The 17,296-nt window shown below is 52.7% G+C and overlaps 1 protein-coding gene across 1 annotated transcript; it reads left to right on the forward strand.

Annotated features, from left to right (window-relative positions):
• Positions 1-5,009: 5,009 nt before the first annotated feature.
• On the forward strand, positions 5,010-17,068 carry LOC135447851 (spore coat protein SP96-like). Its single transcript, XM_064712988.1, has 5 exons — positions 5,010-5,114; positions 7,400-7,456; positions 9,599-9,721; positions 13,368-13,463; positions 16,082-17,068. The coding sequence occupies exons 3-5, from the start codon at positions 9,664-9,666 to the stop codon at positions 16,804-16,806; spliced, it is 879 nt and encodes a 292-aa protein (XP_064569058.1). The 5' UTR covers positions 5,010-5,114; positions 7,400-7,456; positions 9,599-9,663; the 3' UTR covers positions 16,807-17,068.
• The last annotated feature ends 228 nt before the right edge of the window (positions 17,069-17,296 follow it).

A 17,296-nucleotide genomic window follows, 5' to 3' on the forward strand; every position in this document is an offset into this window, starting at 1 on the left:
TCTCAGGGGGGTCTCGTCCTGTGAACAATCCTGGCAAGCTGGGAAGAGCCAGGCAGGGAATGGCTGGAGTGAGCTGGGAGCTCTCAGGGAGAACCAATTCCCTCCTGCTGCCTGGTTTTCCTGGGAATATTCCCATATTTCTGTGATCCCCAGACCCCGAGCTCCTGCTGGGCCATCCCTTGGCCTTGTCCAAACCACCCAGAGCTGCTCTGCTTGTCCTGTCCTTGTGCTGCCCCGAGCACCTCCCACATCCCCAGGGGAAATCCAGCCTTGCCCAGCTCCTTCCTTCCCTGCTTTGGATTTGGAGCTGGTTTTCCCTTCCCACCAGGAAGACAGGACCCTGCTCCTCAGCTTCCTGCCAGGTTAAGCCAAGCTCCAGGTGCTGCTGGGAGCACATCCTGCTCTTTACAGGAGCTCCATCCCGAGATCCTCCCTCCTCCACTGCATTTCCAGGGCTGGGCAGAGGTTTGGGGTGGCCCAGCTCCTCCCTGGGAATGCTGGCACCCCGAGGGCAGAGCACACCTGGAGCAGGGGGGGCTGGCACATTCCAGGGGGGATTATCCACCTTGTCTGGGAACACCAGGGCCAGCAGGGATCCCTGGGATTGCTGAAATCTGCCCTGCCCTGAGGACTCAGCAGCTTCTTCAGCCTGCTGGGAGCGAGAGCTGAGGGCTGGGGTGGCTTTGGGATGGCTTTGGGATGGCTTTGGGATGGGTTTTAAGGCAATGAGGTCCCAAGGGGTGTCCAGGCAGCAGATCCCCTTTGGGTCCCTCCCCTGCCCTCCCTGCACACACCCAGGAATGTTCCCTCAAAGAACATTCCCCAGGGGCAGCACAACCCAATCCCTCATTTCCAGCTTCCTGGAAAAGCCTCATCCCAAAATAAAGCCCCTGGACAGAGCAGGAGCTGGGGCTGGCTCTGCCCTGCCAGGCAGGCACCTGCCCACAAATTGCCGGTTGCTCCTCACAAAAACGGAGCTTGAGGAAAAGCCAGATCCCGTCTGTCTCCATCAGGCACTTCTGCCACCCCTGGAGAACATCTGGAAACACTTTGTGTCCTCGGCCTGGCTCCAGCCCCGTTCCAGGGGCACCTCTGGGGGCAGAGGAGCCCCAAAGCTGAGCTCTCCCCACCCCATGGAGCAGCTCAATCCCATGGGACAAGGAGGCTCCTGTGGGGGACACAAAAATCCCATTCCCAGTCCTGATATCCCATCCTGCCACCAAAACCCAAGGGATTTGATGGGATGTTGAAATAGAAAGGATTTGGTGGTGGAGGAGAGGGGAGAAGCAGCTGGAAGTTGGAACCAGCCTCTTCCTCTCTCAGCTAACCAGGGAATGGTTTGGCTTGGAAAGAACCTTAAAGCTCATCCAGTCCAGTCCCACCCCTGCCAAAAGCTCCCTCCAAAATCTCATTAATATCAAAAACAAACCCCCAAAAATCCCTTTAAGAACATGGGCATCCAGCCCTGAGAAAAACCACGGGAGAGGGGGGGAATTTCCAATTCCTGGTGCAGAAACTGCAGCCTGGGTGCTTTGTTAGGAGGGGTTTAACAAAACAAGGCTCAGGGCTGGGTTTAGCAGCTGCAGCTGCTGAGTTCTGGCCACAGAGAGACCTCTGGGCCTCCTCCCAGGGCTGTGGGGAGCAGCAGGGGGAAGGCAGACGAGTGTTTGGGTCCCTTGGAGGTTTTGGGAGCTGTTGGATGTGTTGGAGAATTTGCCAAATAAATCTCCTTCAACCTGCGCTGACAGTTTGTGCTGAGCTTAAGCAGGCTGGGCTTGGGGGTGTCCAGGTGGTTTCCTTCAAAGGCTCTGGCAGTCCAAAATGTTTTCCTTCATTCCAGGTGATGGATGGCTGGGAATTATCCCCCTCCCTGCTCCAGGAGGGCTGGACAGGATCTGAGGGAAAGATGTTCTTGCAAATAACCCAAACCAGATTCCAGCTAAATCACTTTGGAGCCAAAGCACAACCTCTGCATCCCAAATGTTTGCTGTCCCTCCTTTCCCTCCTCCAGGATAAATCCCAGTGGGATAAATCCACCAGCATCCTTAAAGGATGAATCCTTCCTTCACCCCCACACCCCTAAAAACTCCTACCAGGAATAAATTTAAGACCCCTTCCCATACAAACCAGTCTGGGGTTCCATGATCTGGAATTTTGGAGGGAGATGGAGCCTTGTCATGGTCCTGTGCCATCATCCCAAGGATCCCTGTGGGAAGCAGGGAGGAGGAGTACCATGTTCCCTGGACATGAAATCCCTGGAATATTCCTCCAGGGAACAACAGCCCCTTCCCAGCAGGAGCAGGCATGAGGGGCTGCAGATTTTGGGGCCATTTCACAAGGAAAACGGCCTGAAAAATCAGATTTTTCCCCTCAAAATTCAGCTTTTGGGTTCCCATCCAGTTAGAACCATGGAATATTCCAAACTGGAATATTCCAGGACTCATCCAGTCCAGCCCTTCAGGATCAAGGTTTGTTTGCCTTTGGTTTGGGGCCCTTTCCGGGACTAGGGAGGGCCCAGCCCCGAAAACCCAAACAAAGCCCAAATGTTTAAGGCTCAAAGATGAAAAGAATAAATAAAGGAAACTGGGAAAAAAAAGGGGAAAATCAAGTTTTCCAGCCTTGTGCTGTGGGATTGGCCAGACAGGGAGTGTTTATTGGAGTCAGATGAGGATGGCACAGGAAGCTTTGGGGACCTGGAGAACCCAAAGGGACAACGAAACAACTTCAAATTGGGGCTTGTGCCTCGCCCAGCCTGCCCTGCCTCAGTTTCCCCAGGAAATGAGCCCTTTGAGGACCCTGTTGGGCTGTTCTGGAGAGCAGAGCTGGGCTGGGAGCCATGGAAAGGACATTCCAGGAGTTCCCTCCCCTCTGGGATGTGGAGAAATCCTCGCTCTGCTCTTCCTGCCCACACCCGGACCCCCAAGCACTGAGAGAACCATGGAATATTCTCCTGGAATCATGGAATGGTTTGGATTGGAAAGGACCTTAGAGCAGATCCAGCTCCATGGGCAGGGACCCCTCCACTATCCCAACATTTTCCAGCTCATTCCAGATGTTTTTAACCAGGCAGGATAAAAGAAAACCCGCCGAGTTTCACTGCTTGGCCCCACCTGGGCATCAGTTCCTTGGAGCTGCAACTTCCAGCCAAAAAAACCCCAGGATAAACCCAAATCCTTCCCCTCTCCGGCAGAACAAGGCATTAGAGCTGCTCGGTGCCGTTCCCTCTCCCGGGAATTACTCCCCGAGCACAGCCATCATTCCCATTAGTCCCTAATTTGCTGTTAATGGAGCGCTTTAATCAACTCCGAGGATTAAATGCCATTGAGGAGCTCCCATCGGGAGCGGCCTTTTCCAGCGGCAGGGATCCTGAGCAGGGATGTTTACAGGATCTGGGGGCGAAGGAAAGGCATGGCAGGCGACAGGGACAGGCCACAAGTGACATTTCAGGAGCGGAGTCTGCATTTAACCGAGAAAAGAGAGAAGTAAACAGGAAATTGTTTCGCAACCTCCCGCCACCAAAGCTTCCCCTGCTCCTCTCTCCTGCCACGGACCCCAAATGCTTCCCAGGAAAGGGGTTTTTCCCTGGATCCGGGATGCCTCTGCTCCCACGGGATCCCCTCGGGGTCTGGGGGTGCAGCAGCAAAGCTGGCACCCTAAAAATCCCCTATCCAAGGAGGGAACCCCGGCTGCTCCCCACGGGCTTCCATTGCTCCAAGGGATCCCAACGGGGATTCTGGAGCAGGCAGAGCCTCCCTGCCGTTTGGGATTCCCGATTTTTCCTGCAGCTCTTGCACCTTTTAAAGGCCCGGCTGCTTTCCCAGCCCCTCATCCCTGTCACTGTCCCTTCAGCGCCTCCGTGGAGCAGCTCCAAACCCGAGGGAAGCGAGGGCGCAGCCAAGGTTTCCCATTTTATTCCCAAATTATTCTTGTCCTTTGCGTGCCCGGAGGGGATTTAACACAACCCCCGGGGGAACACAAAAAAAAACATCAATTCCGAGCCGCAGCCTTTAACGGGAATTTGGCTCCAGGGGAACTGAAATCCCCAGGTCCGGGTTTGGAAGGATTCCCGGTATTCCCGAAGGCAGCAAAAGGGGCCAGGAAAGCGCTTCCAGCAGGCTGGAAAGCTGAGCAGGCACTGAGGGGCTGCCATAAGGTGCTGATGCTAAATACTCCTCCCAATTCCTGACATTTCGGAGTGGTTTTAATCCCCCCCCCCCCCCCCCCCGCCCCTGCAAACCGCAGCCCCTGGAAAGCGCAGCTGCTTCCTTCCAATGGGATTCATTTGAATTTGGATGAGGAATGAGGTTTGGCACCGGGGATCTCCACCGTGAGCGGTTCCTCTCCCTGCGGAGCTGAGGTCATCCAGCCGTGTCATTTCATGGAAATGAAGGACAAACTGTCCTGGCTGCTGTCACCGAGCCTCGGCAGGGCCGGGAACCCTCCCCGTGCTCCCAGGTCTGTTCCCGGGTTTGTTCCCAGGTGTATTCTTGGGTTTGTGCCCAGCTCTGTTCCCAAGTTTACTCCCACGTTTGCTCCCAGCTCTATTCCCAGCTCTGTCCCCAGATTTGTTCCCAGGTTTGCTCCCGGCTTTGTTCCCAGGTTTGTTCCTAGGTCTTTTCCCAGGTTTGTTCCCAGGTATATTCGTGGGTTTCTTCCCAGCTCTGTTCCTGGGTTTGTTCCCAGGTTTGCTCCTGGGTTTGCTCCCAGGTCTGTTCCCAGGTTTGCTCCCAGGTCTGTTCCCAGCTCTGTTCCTGGGTTCATTCCCAAATCTGTTCCCGGTCTGTCCAGTTTTCCCAGGTTGCTCCAGGTCAATTCCCAGGTCTGTTCCAGTTGTCCTGGGTTTGTTCCCAGCTCTATCCAGGTTGCTCCCAAGTCTCCCAGGTTCATTCCTGTCTATTCCCAGGTCTTTTCCCAGCTGTCAGCCCTATTCCTGGTCAAATTCCAGCTCTGTTCCCAGGTTTGCTGGGAGGGCCTGGTTCTCCCTGTGGGAGGAACCTTCCTGCATCCCCTCCTTCCCACCCTGGGATCTGCCCCTTCCAGCTGGGGCTGGTCCCACCTGCCCTGCTCGTGTTCCCCTGGATCCTGCAGCAGCAGCAGCCTGGAATTATGGAATGGTTTGGACTGGGAGAGATCTTGAAGCCCATCCCACCCCACCCCATCCCATCCCACCCCTGCCATGGCAGGGACACCTCCCACTGTCCCAGGCTGCTCCAAAGCCCCTCAGACCTGGCCTTGGGATGCAGGGGCAGCCACAGCTGCTCTGGGAATTCCATCCCAGCCCCTCCCCGCCCTCCCAGGCAGGAATTCCTTCCCAGTATCCAATGTCTGGGGCTCGGAGTGGTCACTGCGACCTCCGGTGCTGGTGGATGAGCTCAGCAGCTCCGTGCGCTGCAGATAATTAATTGGATCTTGGATGAAAGCGTTGGAGGGGGCTGGGAACAGCTGGAGCACCTCGGGTGTGCTCAGAGCAGCTCTTCCATGCTGATCCAGGGAAGTTTCTTCTGCTTAGTTTATTTTGTTTGTGGAGTTTCTTTTGTCTCTTTTTATTCCGAAGACCAAAATCAAATCAAACAAAAATCCCCAGCCATCATTTAAATAATAGGAGGAGCTTGGAGCCACTGATTTAAAGGGATTTAGCTCCAACCTTAAAGCCCAGAGTGCTGCAATTTCCTGATTAATTCTTCCACAAAAACAAACAAGGATAAAAGCCCTCCTGGCTTTGCCCCTGCTCTCCCTGGATCCTTCCCTTGCCCAGGTGAACATTCCCAGCCCTCTCCTGAGTCTCTGAAGTTGACTTAAACTCCACTGAGGTTTATGAGACATCCAGGGGACATTCCCAAGGCACATTCCTGCATCCAGTGGGTCCTTCCATCCATCCCACTGGAAGATTCTCTATCAGAGCTGATCCCAAGCTCCTTTCCCACCAACCTTCCTCCCACCACCCCATTATTCCATTTCCTCTTGGCTGTTTCCCCTTTCCCCCTTTCTTGGGTAATAAAAACCCTTCATCCCAAGCTGGCCTCTTGGGAACATCCCATTTTTCCATTATTTATATATTGGGAGCAAACTCTTGATTCCATCCCTCCTTTTCTCTCCCTTAATAAGCTTTTAATCCATGCTGGAAGTTCAGCAATCCCCCCTTGGCTCCAGATTTTCCTTAAAAGCCTCTTGGATGGCCTTTATCCAAGAGCCCTCAGGAAAATGGAATAACTGCTCTCCATTAGCCACAAATTTGTGGACTGAGCATAAAACCAAAGGGTTTTCTCCCCCATGTTTATTAGAAGGGTTTTAATTCTGCTTTTAATTATTATTTCAGTTTAATTAATACACAGCCACAATTTCTAAATGGAATTTGCAAATGTGCTCAGGTAAACCTTTTATTCCATGGAAAAACGCACATTTGGGATTAATTATGGCTGGTGCCAAACTGATCATTAATGAAGCTTTAGGGTTAATTAGAACCAGGTGCAAATTTGTCAGGAAGGGCTGGGAACAGTGCAGAAAGTCCCTTTTTTGGGTAAAAAATGTGTTTATTCCTTCAGCTCCCACATGGAATATCCCAATTTCCCCCTTTCCAACAATATTTCAGTATTAAAGGTAATTTTCACCTCCCTCCCCACGTAATGTTAATGGGTTTCCAGGAAAAACTCCAATAGCAACCAGCTCCAGCCAGGCAGATTTGCCTCATTCCAGCCCCCCTTGCTCCCAACAAAAGCCATGGAATTAATAAAGCATTTGGGAATGACTCCAGACTTCCCCTCATCCCTGTGAGTGGAAAACAGGTTGTTGGTCCCATTTCACAGCTGAGGATTTCCGGGATGGAGAGCAGGGAATACTCCTCAGGATTCCAGGGAGCACAAGGGTGGCTCCTTCTCTTCTCCAGTGGAAAAACCTTGGGCTGTTGTGATGCCCAGGCTTGATCTGATCCCAAATCCTGGGGAAGGGGATGCACCAGAACATTGCTTTGGCCCTACAGGACATCTGGGATCAAAATTCCCTTTCCAACAACTCCTGGTTTTTGCTGGTGCAGGGGAAACTCTTGCTGAAATTGGGATGGGGTTGAGTTGCAGAACTTTCCCATGGATTAAAGGGTTTCCCAACTTTCAAAAGGCAGGAAACGTTGGGAGGAGCCCAGATATTTTGGAAAATAAAACCTGGCTGGGCTCATGGCACATCCAAGGGGAAAATCCCAGGGAATGATCTTTCATGGGACACAACCACAGCGCTCGTTTTCCTTGTATCCCTCTCCACTGGGGGTGTGGATATGGAAGAGCAGAACTCCATGATTTTGGAGCAGGATCCAGACCCACAAGTGGGTGTGCAAGTGTGGAGGGAGGTCACCGGAATTCCATGATCTCAGAGCATGGATCCAGATCCAAACCTTCTCCTTTGTTTCCAGGTCCCGTTGTGCGAGGCCAACTCTCCAGGCAGCTCTCCAGGCACTGCAGCCTTCCAGGTAAATCCATGGAAAAGATGTCCTGGGAGAAACCTGGGACTGGGGGAAGGAAGAATCCCAAGCATTTGAGTTTCAGCAGTGGCTGTGATTCCCGAGGGTCCCAGAGCTTGGTGGCTCCTCGGTGCTTCCACCCCATCAGCACATCCATGGAATGTCCCCAAAGCCGTGGTGTTTGTAGGACAACATGGATTTGAGGCTGGAAGTGGAGTTCAGCCAACATTTTCCAGTGGTGACTTTGAAATCTTCCCAAACCCTGGGAAGCAGCAAGTGCCCATCTGAAATCTGAAATAAAATGGGATTAATGCAGCTTTTCCAGCGGAGCAGAGCACGGACAGCCAGCACAGGGAGGGGGTTTTGTTATCCCTGGGATGAGGGAAAACCAGGACAGAGCAGCTCCTCTGCTCCCACTCTCCCAGGGATTAACCCAAAATCCCAGAGAGCCAACGGGAGGTGCTGGAAGAGGAACAAACTTCCAGAAAGCTCCACCAAGGTGTGCAAAGCCTGTGGAAGGAGCAAACCCTCCCTCGGCTCCTGGCACGGCTCCAACCCCCGCCTCCTCTCCACAATCCTATTAGAATTAGAGGGATAGAGCTATAAGGGGAAAAGTCCATCCTCAGAGCAGCACTGACAGCTTGGCTTTTAAATCTTTAATAAGCACAGGCTGCAGGTCAGCACGTGGGAGAGGGAATCCAGAGCCCTGGAGCTTTGCTGGAATGTTTGGGAGCACCTGCAGAAGCTCAGCTGTGCAAATGAAATGAATGAAATTAATGAAATTCAGCATTGCTCTTATTCCACAGAAAATCTTTTCCCTTCCCCTTGTATGCCAGGAATTCCATCCCAAGCCATGTCCCCGTGTCCTGTCTAGGTGTTGTTCTGCCCAAAAAGTTTGGGAATGCCCCACTGGAATGGAGCTCAGCTCAGATTCCCCCCTCCAGGACTTTGGGACTTAACTGGGTGCAAAACCAGCCCCTCTGGGATATTAACTGGAATTAGGAATGGAACCTTTCCAGCTGCACTGGGGTGACCACAGAGCCCCTGGATGAAGCTGGTGGTCCTGGCAGGTGCCAGGAATTGTCTCAGGAACCACAATTAATGAGGGAGGCCATGGGCACAGGGCGTGCTGGGATCCTGCTGCCATCTCCTGGAGGCTGCACCTTCTTCTGGACCACAATGGATCCCGGGGGTCCAGCCTGGCCAGGCTGTCTCTGGGCAAATTCCTGCTGTCCTGGATTCTGGCAACCACTGAACACAGAATCCTGCTCAGCTCTGAGGGTTTGGGGAGCTGGAGCGCCCAGATCCATCCCCTGCCTCCCATGGCCAGGTGGAGCAGGATTGCCTTTATCCCAAATCAGGGTGGCCTTGGTGAAAGTCTTCATGCACCTCTGGAAGAGCAGGGTTAGGTGGGATCTTGGGAAGGAATTCCTGGCTGGAAGGGTGGGCAGGCCCTGGCACAAGGTGCCCAGAGAAGCTGTGGAAATGCTCAAGGCCAGGCTGGAGCAGCCTGGGATGGTGGAAGTGTCCTGGGTGACCTTTCTGGGTGATGATTCCCTGATTGCCTGTGTGCCTGGTGGGAAGAGCTGTGGAACTGGAGCTCCCAGGGGATTTGCTGCTCTCTGTGCCAATGGGATGATCCCGCTCCAACACTCAGCCATGGAGAGGCAAATCCCTTGGATGGGGCAGGAACTGCAGCTGGATCCAAAGGCTCATCCAGGCTGGGTGGCAAATGGAAGAGTCTGTGTGGAAATGTTGGGGAAGAAAACGATGGAAAGCTGAAGCACTAATCCCAGTGTAGGATAAACACTTTGTATTCCTCCCTGTTTGTAAATCCATGGAAATGAGGCAATATGTGGAAAGGCAGGGATTAAAGGTTTAGGGAAAAGGCAGGAGAGCGGGACCAAAGTAAGGAACAGCAATTCCTGGTGGAAAATGTGGGATGTGGTTACAGGCACTGCCCAAATCTCAGGGATGACCCCAAGAAGGGTTTGGGAGGCACTGGGAGTTTTCCTGATCATTCCTCACCCTGGGAACCCAGTGTGGTGCTCTGGGAGGTGCTTTGGATCCCATTCCCATCCACCACTCTTCCCACATTCCCTGTGCGTCATTTCCCTTCTAAGATTTTCTCCTTTGGGTGTTGATTTTCAGGAAGCTCCTGGCTCAGCCTTCCCGTTCCCGAGCCTTCAGAACCAGAGCAGAACCCCAAAAAACCCATGTCCTCCTCCGAGCCCATCCTGGACATCAAGGGAGACACGGCAGAAGCACTTCCAGGTGAGAACAACAATTCCAGGTGGGGATCAGAAATTCCAGGTGAGAACTGCAATTCCAGGTGGGGATCAGCAATTCCAGGTGGGGATCAGCAATTCCAGGTGGGAACAGCAATTCCAGGTGGGAACAGCAATTCCAGATGGGGATCAGCAATTCCAGGTGGGAACAGCAATTCCAGGTGGGAACAGCAATTCCAGATGGGGATCAGCAAGTCCAGGTGGGGATCAGCACTTCCAGATGGGAACCAGCAATTCCAGATCAGATGCACCTCAGGCTCACCAGGAGCAGCTCCTCTTGGAAGAATTCTTTGCCATCCACACTATGGATCACCAATCCCAATAAATAGGCAGGTCTTAGAATAATTGAATTATTTCTTCGGGAAAAGACCCCTAAGACCATAGCCCAGCCATTCCCAAGTGTGGCAGTACCCAATGTCCCCAAATGCCACATCCCCAGGGATTTTAAATCCCTCCAGGAATGGGGACTCCACCCCTGCCCTGGGCAGCTGTGCCAGGCCTGGAAAAACTTTTTGGGGAATAAAGGGTTATCCAAAGGGATTGGCTCGGTATTGGAAATGCAGAGGAGAGAATGATGCATCTGACTCCATCTTATCAGAAGGCCAATTAATTACTTTATTATACTATATTATTCTATATTGTATTACTTTACATTCTATTCCATTTAAACTGAATTTGCTAAGCACTCAGCTGCCTTTAACTGCACAGCATTTGTGACTGTCAGCTGACAATCCTGACACACACACACATGGATTGAATTGGCTAATGAATCAAAACACTCATACTAGAGTTTAATAATTAAATATTTTTAGGTAGAATTTAATTTAATTAATAAGTTATTTAATTATTAATTTTTAAGGTAAACAATCTTTTACAATGCATTCTACTTGTGAACAGCACAGGAGCAATAAATGAGATAAGAATTGTTTTTTCTTTCTCTGAGGTTCAGAGAATGTGAATCTCAGAAATATTCTTGGGAAGTTGTGCCTTGCTTTTCTCTGTGAAGAGAAATGCGGCTACAGCCTGGCAAGGAGGGAAAGCTAGAATTTAATTTTTTTTTTTTTTAGGTAGAATTTAATTTAATTATTTAATTGTTTAGCTAATAATTTAAAAATCTTTTTAGTTAAACAATTAATTATTTTTAATTTGTATTTAATATTTATATTTAATAAAAATATATGTTAAATAAAATTATAATTTTTAATTAAATATTTATTATTAAATATTTTAGGTAAACACAATACTTTTTAAATACTTTTAGACAAACAGTCTTTTACAATGCATCATACTTGTGAACAACACAGGAGCAGTAAATGAGATAAGAATTGTTTTTCCTCTCTGAGGTTCACAGAATGTAAGTCTCAATTATTCTTGGGAAGTTGTGCCTTGCTTTTCTCTGTGAAGAGAAATACAACTTGGCAAGGAGGGAAAGCTAGAATTTAATTATTAATTTTTAGGTAAAATTTAATTTAATTATTTAATTATTAATTTTTTTAGGTAAACAATCTTTTACAATGCATTCTACTTGTGAACAGCACAGGAGCAGTAAATGAGATAAGAACTGGTTTTGCTCTCTCTGAGGTTCAGAGAACGGGAATCTCAGAATTATTCTTGCGAAGTTGTGCCTTGCTTTTCTCTGTGAAATGCGGCTGCAGCTTGGCAAGGAGGGAAAGCTGCTTTTGCTGCCCGTGGTGCCACGGCCTCCAGCCCAGCCAGATGTTTGGTGATGCACAGCAGGATGGCTCCGTGGTGCCCGTGGTGCCAAGGCCTCCAGCCCAGGCTCTGCCCATCCCTGGGGTTTGACCTCTGGAGTCTGAATCCCTCATAATTCCCATCCTGGCCACAGAGCTGGAGTGGCTGATCTGGAAAAGTGAGGAAACCACACAAAGCCCTGGCTGGAACAGCTGCTGTTCCTCACTCCCCTCAGCTGGCTGCACTTCCAGAGCAGCCCCACAGCTCCTCCTGCTCATCCCATCCATTCTCCCAAAGGATTGGGCAAGGAGCTGCAGCATCCCAGCTCCGGGAAAAGCAAAACTTCTGCCCATGGAGAGAAGGCAGGGAGAGGGAGATTGGGAGAATCTGCAGATCCCAGAATGGTTTGGGTTGGAAGGGACCTTGAAACTCATCCTGTTCCACCTTCATGCTGTCCCAGGCTGCTCCAACCCGGCCTGGGACACTTCCAGGGCTGGGGCAGCCACAGCTGCTCCAAGCAGTGTGCCCAATTCAGAACGTTCACCTCTAGACATGACAGCATTTAGGACTTTGAAGAGGAGGTAAATTTTATAGATACACCTCTAAAAATTGCTTGTAGTCAGTGTGGTCACCTTCCCTTGGAGAGGGAATTTGGGAGACCTTTGGAGAGGGGATTTGTTGTTCTTTTTCTCTCTTTTCCTGGGAATGCCAGAACTGGAGCGGATTAGAGCAGATGTTAAATTAATCAGTGACAGGGAATATCCACTGCTAAACGTGTCTATTTTATATATATCGGTAAAAATAAGCAGGAAAAAAATTACTTGGACTGCACAGATCCACAGGAAACCGCCTAAAATCGACAGCAGAGCTCCCAAAAACATAAAAAAGGGAATGTTTTGGAAACAAGAACAGCTGCACAGGGGACGGATTGAATTGCAGGAATCAACTGTGATGAAGGCAGCCAAAATTCCAGCCCCAAACACTGCTCCACTGCTCAGCTCTTGGGCGTGGGCCCTGCCAGCTCCAGGGAGGGAGGAAATCGGGAGAATCAGGAGGAATTGGAGATGAAAGGCGCCGTGGGATGAACGGGAACAGTAATTAGGTGCTGATGGATATCGGCTCGCTCAGGGGGCGGAGTGGCCAGGGCTGATTTAGAACCCGGCGGGAGCTGGCCGGGAATTAAAGGCACAAAACCCTTGGACGGGTTTGTTCCAGCTCCAAGGGATTGAAGTCCTGGATAACAAAAGGTGGCTGGAGTTAGATCTCCATCTGTCAGTCCCGACAGACAGGCGGATTTAGAGGCTAAAAAGGTCGGAATTGTGCAGCATCCCATGCTCAGGAGTCATGGAACAGAATCCCAGACTGGCTTGGGTTGGAAGGGGCTTTAAAGGTGACCTAATCCCCCCTGCCATGCCCAGGGACCCCTTCCACTGTCCCAGGCTGCTCCAGGCCCTGTCCAGCCCGGCCTGGGACACTGCCAGGGATGAGGCAATGCAGCCTCCATTCCAGGCTGGAGGCATTCCCACATTCCAGCCGTTCCTGCAGCCTGTGGATATCCACAAGCACTCAGCAAACACTGATTTAATTTAGATGAAGGATCTCCAGGGCATTTCCTGCAATCACATTATCCCTACATGGACCGAGATGCTGCAAAGTCAAACATCCCTGTAAAACTGGCACACATTCCCAGAGCAGCTGGGGCTGCCCCTGGATCCCTGGCAGTGCCCAAGGCCAGGCTGGACACTGGGGCTGGAGCAGCCTGGCACAGTGGGAGGTGTCCCTGCCATGGCAGGGGTGGAATTGGATGAGCTTTTAGGTCCCAAATCATTCCAGGCCTCCAAGATTCCTATAAAAGATGGAATTGTGAGCTCCATACCCACAGGGTGATGTTTGTGAGCACATCTCCATAACTTATGCAATTCCCCATCTTTTTCTCACAGAGAACCTGGGAGGAACAGGGCAGCAGAGCTCCTGCCCACCACGGGACACTGCAGGGAGTGGACAATCCCTGGAACACACGGAGCCAACGCCAGCAGGTAGCAGTGATCCGCTCTGCTCCAGCCCAGGGAGCTGCAGCTCCCCTCCAAGGAACCCCAGCCCTCAGAAAAATCCCTGAAATCCCTGACCCCACCTTGCCTCCCCCTGGAAGCTCCTGTATGATGGAAAAAAATCTGGATTATTTCAGATTTTCCTTCCCAGGAAGGCCCTTCCTTCCCAGGGCTCCAAGGTATTTCAGAAGGTGCCTTTTGATGTTTGGCATTTATTTTTTCCCCCAGCTTCTTGCTAAGATTTTCCAACAGCAGGAGTGAATTACAAAAGGAGAGTCCAGGGAGAGACAAGCTGGGTTTTCTGCCACCTGTGTCAAGAGTTTGGGGCTCCAACAACTCTGTGCACCTGAGCTTGGTGCCCCTGCCAAGGGATCAGGATTCCCTGGGGATCCAGCTGGCACCACTGGCACTGCCAGGGCACTGTGCCAGGGCTGGGTACCAGTGCACATTGGCCCAGCTGCACGGGAAGCTGCCAGTGCTGTTCCCAGCTGGATTAATCCCATAAAACAGAACGATTTGTGCAGAGTCAAGCCCTGAGATTGACAGGATCCAGTAGCTGGCACGGGAGCAGCTGGTGTGGATTGGGCACTGGGATGGTGAGGATACAGCCTGGGGATGCTCTGGATGCACCCTGGTACCCCCTCCCACACTTCCCAAACCCAACCTGCTCTTCCAGCTCGTTTGCAAACTTCTATCCATCTTTTTTTTTTTTGCCCACATCACCCAAGTTTAAGAAGCTGGAGGGAATTTTAAGATCCCTCGTTTGGGATCACCCAGGAATATCCTATTCCCCCCCATCCGTGCCGGGGGTGAATAAAATTCCCATCCAACATCCCTGGGGATGGGAGCAGCGTGGGAGAGCAGCAAACCCAGCTGCCCATCCCTGGCCCTGCTGCAGCCTCGGGAATAACAAAACTCTGTCCCAGAGCTGCGGGGTGGGGACACTGTGGGGACAGTGTGGGGACACTGTGTGCTCCCCACAGGACGGGGACAGTGTGGGGACACTGTGTGCTCCCCCCGGGGTGGGGACAGGCTGTGTGCTCCCCCCAGAGCCGCGGCAGGAGCCGGTAATTGCCCCCAGCAGGATCCCAGCGGCTCCGCGGGGCTGCTCGGAAGCGTCGCTGCTGAATTTAATTGGAGCTCTAAAGCACAAGAGGCACCGGGGAAGGAAAATCTGTGGGAGAAAAGATCAGACAGATCAGCCAGGCTGGTTCCTTTTCCCAGGGCAGCAGCTGGAGGGACACTCAGGGTTGTGGGGTGTCCTTGGCTCACCCAGGGGTCACCCCCCCCTAATGCCAGAGGGGCTCAAATGTGAGGAAGGATAAACTGAGGAGGAAAATGGGATGTCCAAAGCTACAGGAAAGAGGAGACCACGGAGCTGCTGCAGGGCTGGAGCCCCTCTGGAGCCGGGCTGGGAGAGCTGGGGGTGCTCACCTGGACAGGAGCAGCTCCAGGGAGAGCTCAGAGCCCTGCCAGGGCCTGAAGGGGCTCCAGGAGAGCTGCAGAGGGACTGGGGACAAGGATGGAGGGACAGGACACAGGGAATGGCTCCCACTGCCAGAGGGCAGGGATGGATGGGAGATTGGGAATTGTTCCCTGGCAGAGTGGGCAGGCCCTGGCACAGGTGCCCAGAGCAGCTGTGGCTGCCCCTGGATCCCTGGCAGTGCCCAAGGCCAGGCTGGACACTGGGACACCCTGGGACAGTGGGAGGTGTCCCTGCCATGGCAGGGGTGGCACTGGGTGGGCTTTAAGGTCCCTTCCCATCCAAACCATTCCAGGATTCTGAGATTAGGAGCAGGGAAACTGCAGGGATGTGAGTTTGTAGCCTGGCACCAGCCCTGCCAGAGCACCCAAAGGACATCAGGCTGGTGGGATAGGAGGAATATTCAGGAGCCATTCCCTGGAAACCTGGATTTGCTCTCAGCCTGGTGACCTGAACAGTGCCTCAGACAGGAATAATGGGATGTAAAATGGAAAACTTTGGAAAATAAATGTTATCCTGAAGCAGCCACAGTCATGGGATGCTCTGGGAGCTGAGATGCTGGAGAGGAACTGATGGATTTGAATTCATTCTCCAGCTCAGCCGGAGGCTCCTCCTGGGAATTTGGGTGCTTAAATTCCCCAGCCTCAGCTCCACATTTCCCAAAAGCAGTTCCCAGGTTCACAGATAAGATGATTAAAGCAGCTTTGAGGCTTCATCCCATCACTCAAAGAATTTGGGGCAAAGATTCATTCCTATAACTTCCTGGAGAGATTTGCCAAAGAAAATCCACCCTTCAAGGGTTCTGCTCGCTGATAGATGACATTCCTGCTTCCACCTCCAGCAACTGCAGAGCTGGAGCTGCTCAACAAATGTCAAAATGGGGAAAAAAATAAGAGGAAGGAAAAGGGGAGGGAAAATTCCAACTCTGTCCTTACAAAAGTCTTCAAGGAAAAAGAAGATCCCCCTTGACATTTTCCGCTTCTGTGCAGGGGTCAAAGTGGAGGGTGGGGATTTTAAATAGGAATAGATCATTGCTTGTTTTGTATCTCTGCCACCGGGTGTATTTTTAGAAGAATTCCCACCAGGTCCCTCATGTCTCACTCTTCTCTGCTTTCCCTCCCAGTCTCCGAGGACGCTGCGGAGCCGAGGGAGAGCCCCGGGAGGACGCAGGAGCCGCCTGAGCCCGGGAATGCCGCGGGATCCGGGGAGCCCGGCCCGGGCAGGGCCGCTCAGCCCGGGGGGAACGAGCCCGGCCCGGGCAAGGCCGCCCGGCCTGAGGGGAACGAGCCCCGCCCCGGCAGGGCCGCCCAGCCCGGGGCACAGCAGCCCAGCCCCAGCCGGTCCCCGCCGTGGCCTGAAGCCCCCGAGGAAAGCCCAGCCCGGCCCAGCACCCTGGACTTGGGCAGCTCCCTGGGGAGGCTGCAGGAGCTGAAGCAGCGGCGGGGCAACGACCGGGCCGCGCTCAGGGACAACGGCCTGGAGGCCACCATGGGCAAGGCCACTGCCACCACCATGGCCAACATGGCCACTACCACGGCCACCACCACAACCACCATGGCCACCACCACAGCCAGCAGCACAGCCACCTCCACAGCCACCATGGCCACCAACATGGCCACCACCTCAGCCACCACCACAGCCACCACTGCCACCACCACAGCCACCACCAGGGCCACCTCCACGGCCACCACCACTGTCACCACCACGGGCAGCAGCGAGGAGCGCCAGGCCCTGCAGTCAGAGCTGGGCAAGTGCATCGAGGAGTTCCGCAGGATCAGGATCCCGGCCGCCTTTCCCAACAAGAAGCGGCAGTGGCAGAGCGAGCTGCTGAGGAAGTACCAGCTGTGAGAGCAGAGCCGGCTCACATCCAGGAATGATCTCTCCAGGCTGGAGGGTGGCTGGCCCAGCGTGGCTCCCAAAGCGAGGAGCAGAGGTGGCTCGTGGAGCCCATGCCAATGTTGAAAGGGTCACAGGCCTGTCCCCACCTCAGCCATGGAGGGGATGCTCCACAGCCTCAGGGGCACAGGCACAGCTGGAGGCGGTAGGACAAGGAAGGATGTCCAGGGTGGTGTTCAGTACCTGCAGAAATCCCCACATTTCTGAGACTGAGTTTCCCTGGCATTTCAAACAATAAAATCGAGTTGGTGTCTGAAATGAGCTCCAGTCTCCTCATGGCTTTGGTGGCAGAGGTGGGAATTGGGCTCTTCAGAACCCTACAGGTGCCTGGGAGATTGAGTTCCCTGGATTGATTGGGTTTTGGGGCTGTGGATGGGGAGACTGTGACAGTGTTCACAGGGGTCCGAGGATGAGGGAAGAGATGAGGATCTGACTCCGTGTT

Source organism: Zonotrichia leucophrys, chromosome 4A (assembly GCF_028769735.1).
Source record: "Zonotrichia leucophrys gambelii isolate GWCS_2022_RI chromosome 4A, RI_Zleu_2.0, whole genome shotgun sequence".
Taxonomy (NCBI): domain Eukaryota; kingdom Metazoa; phylum Chordata; class Aves; order Passeriformes; family Passerellidae; genus Zonotrichia; species Zonotrichia leucophrys.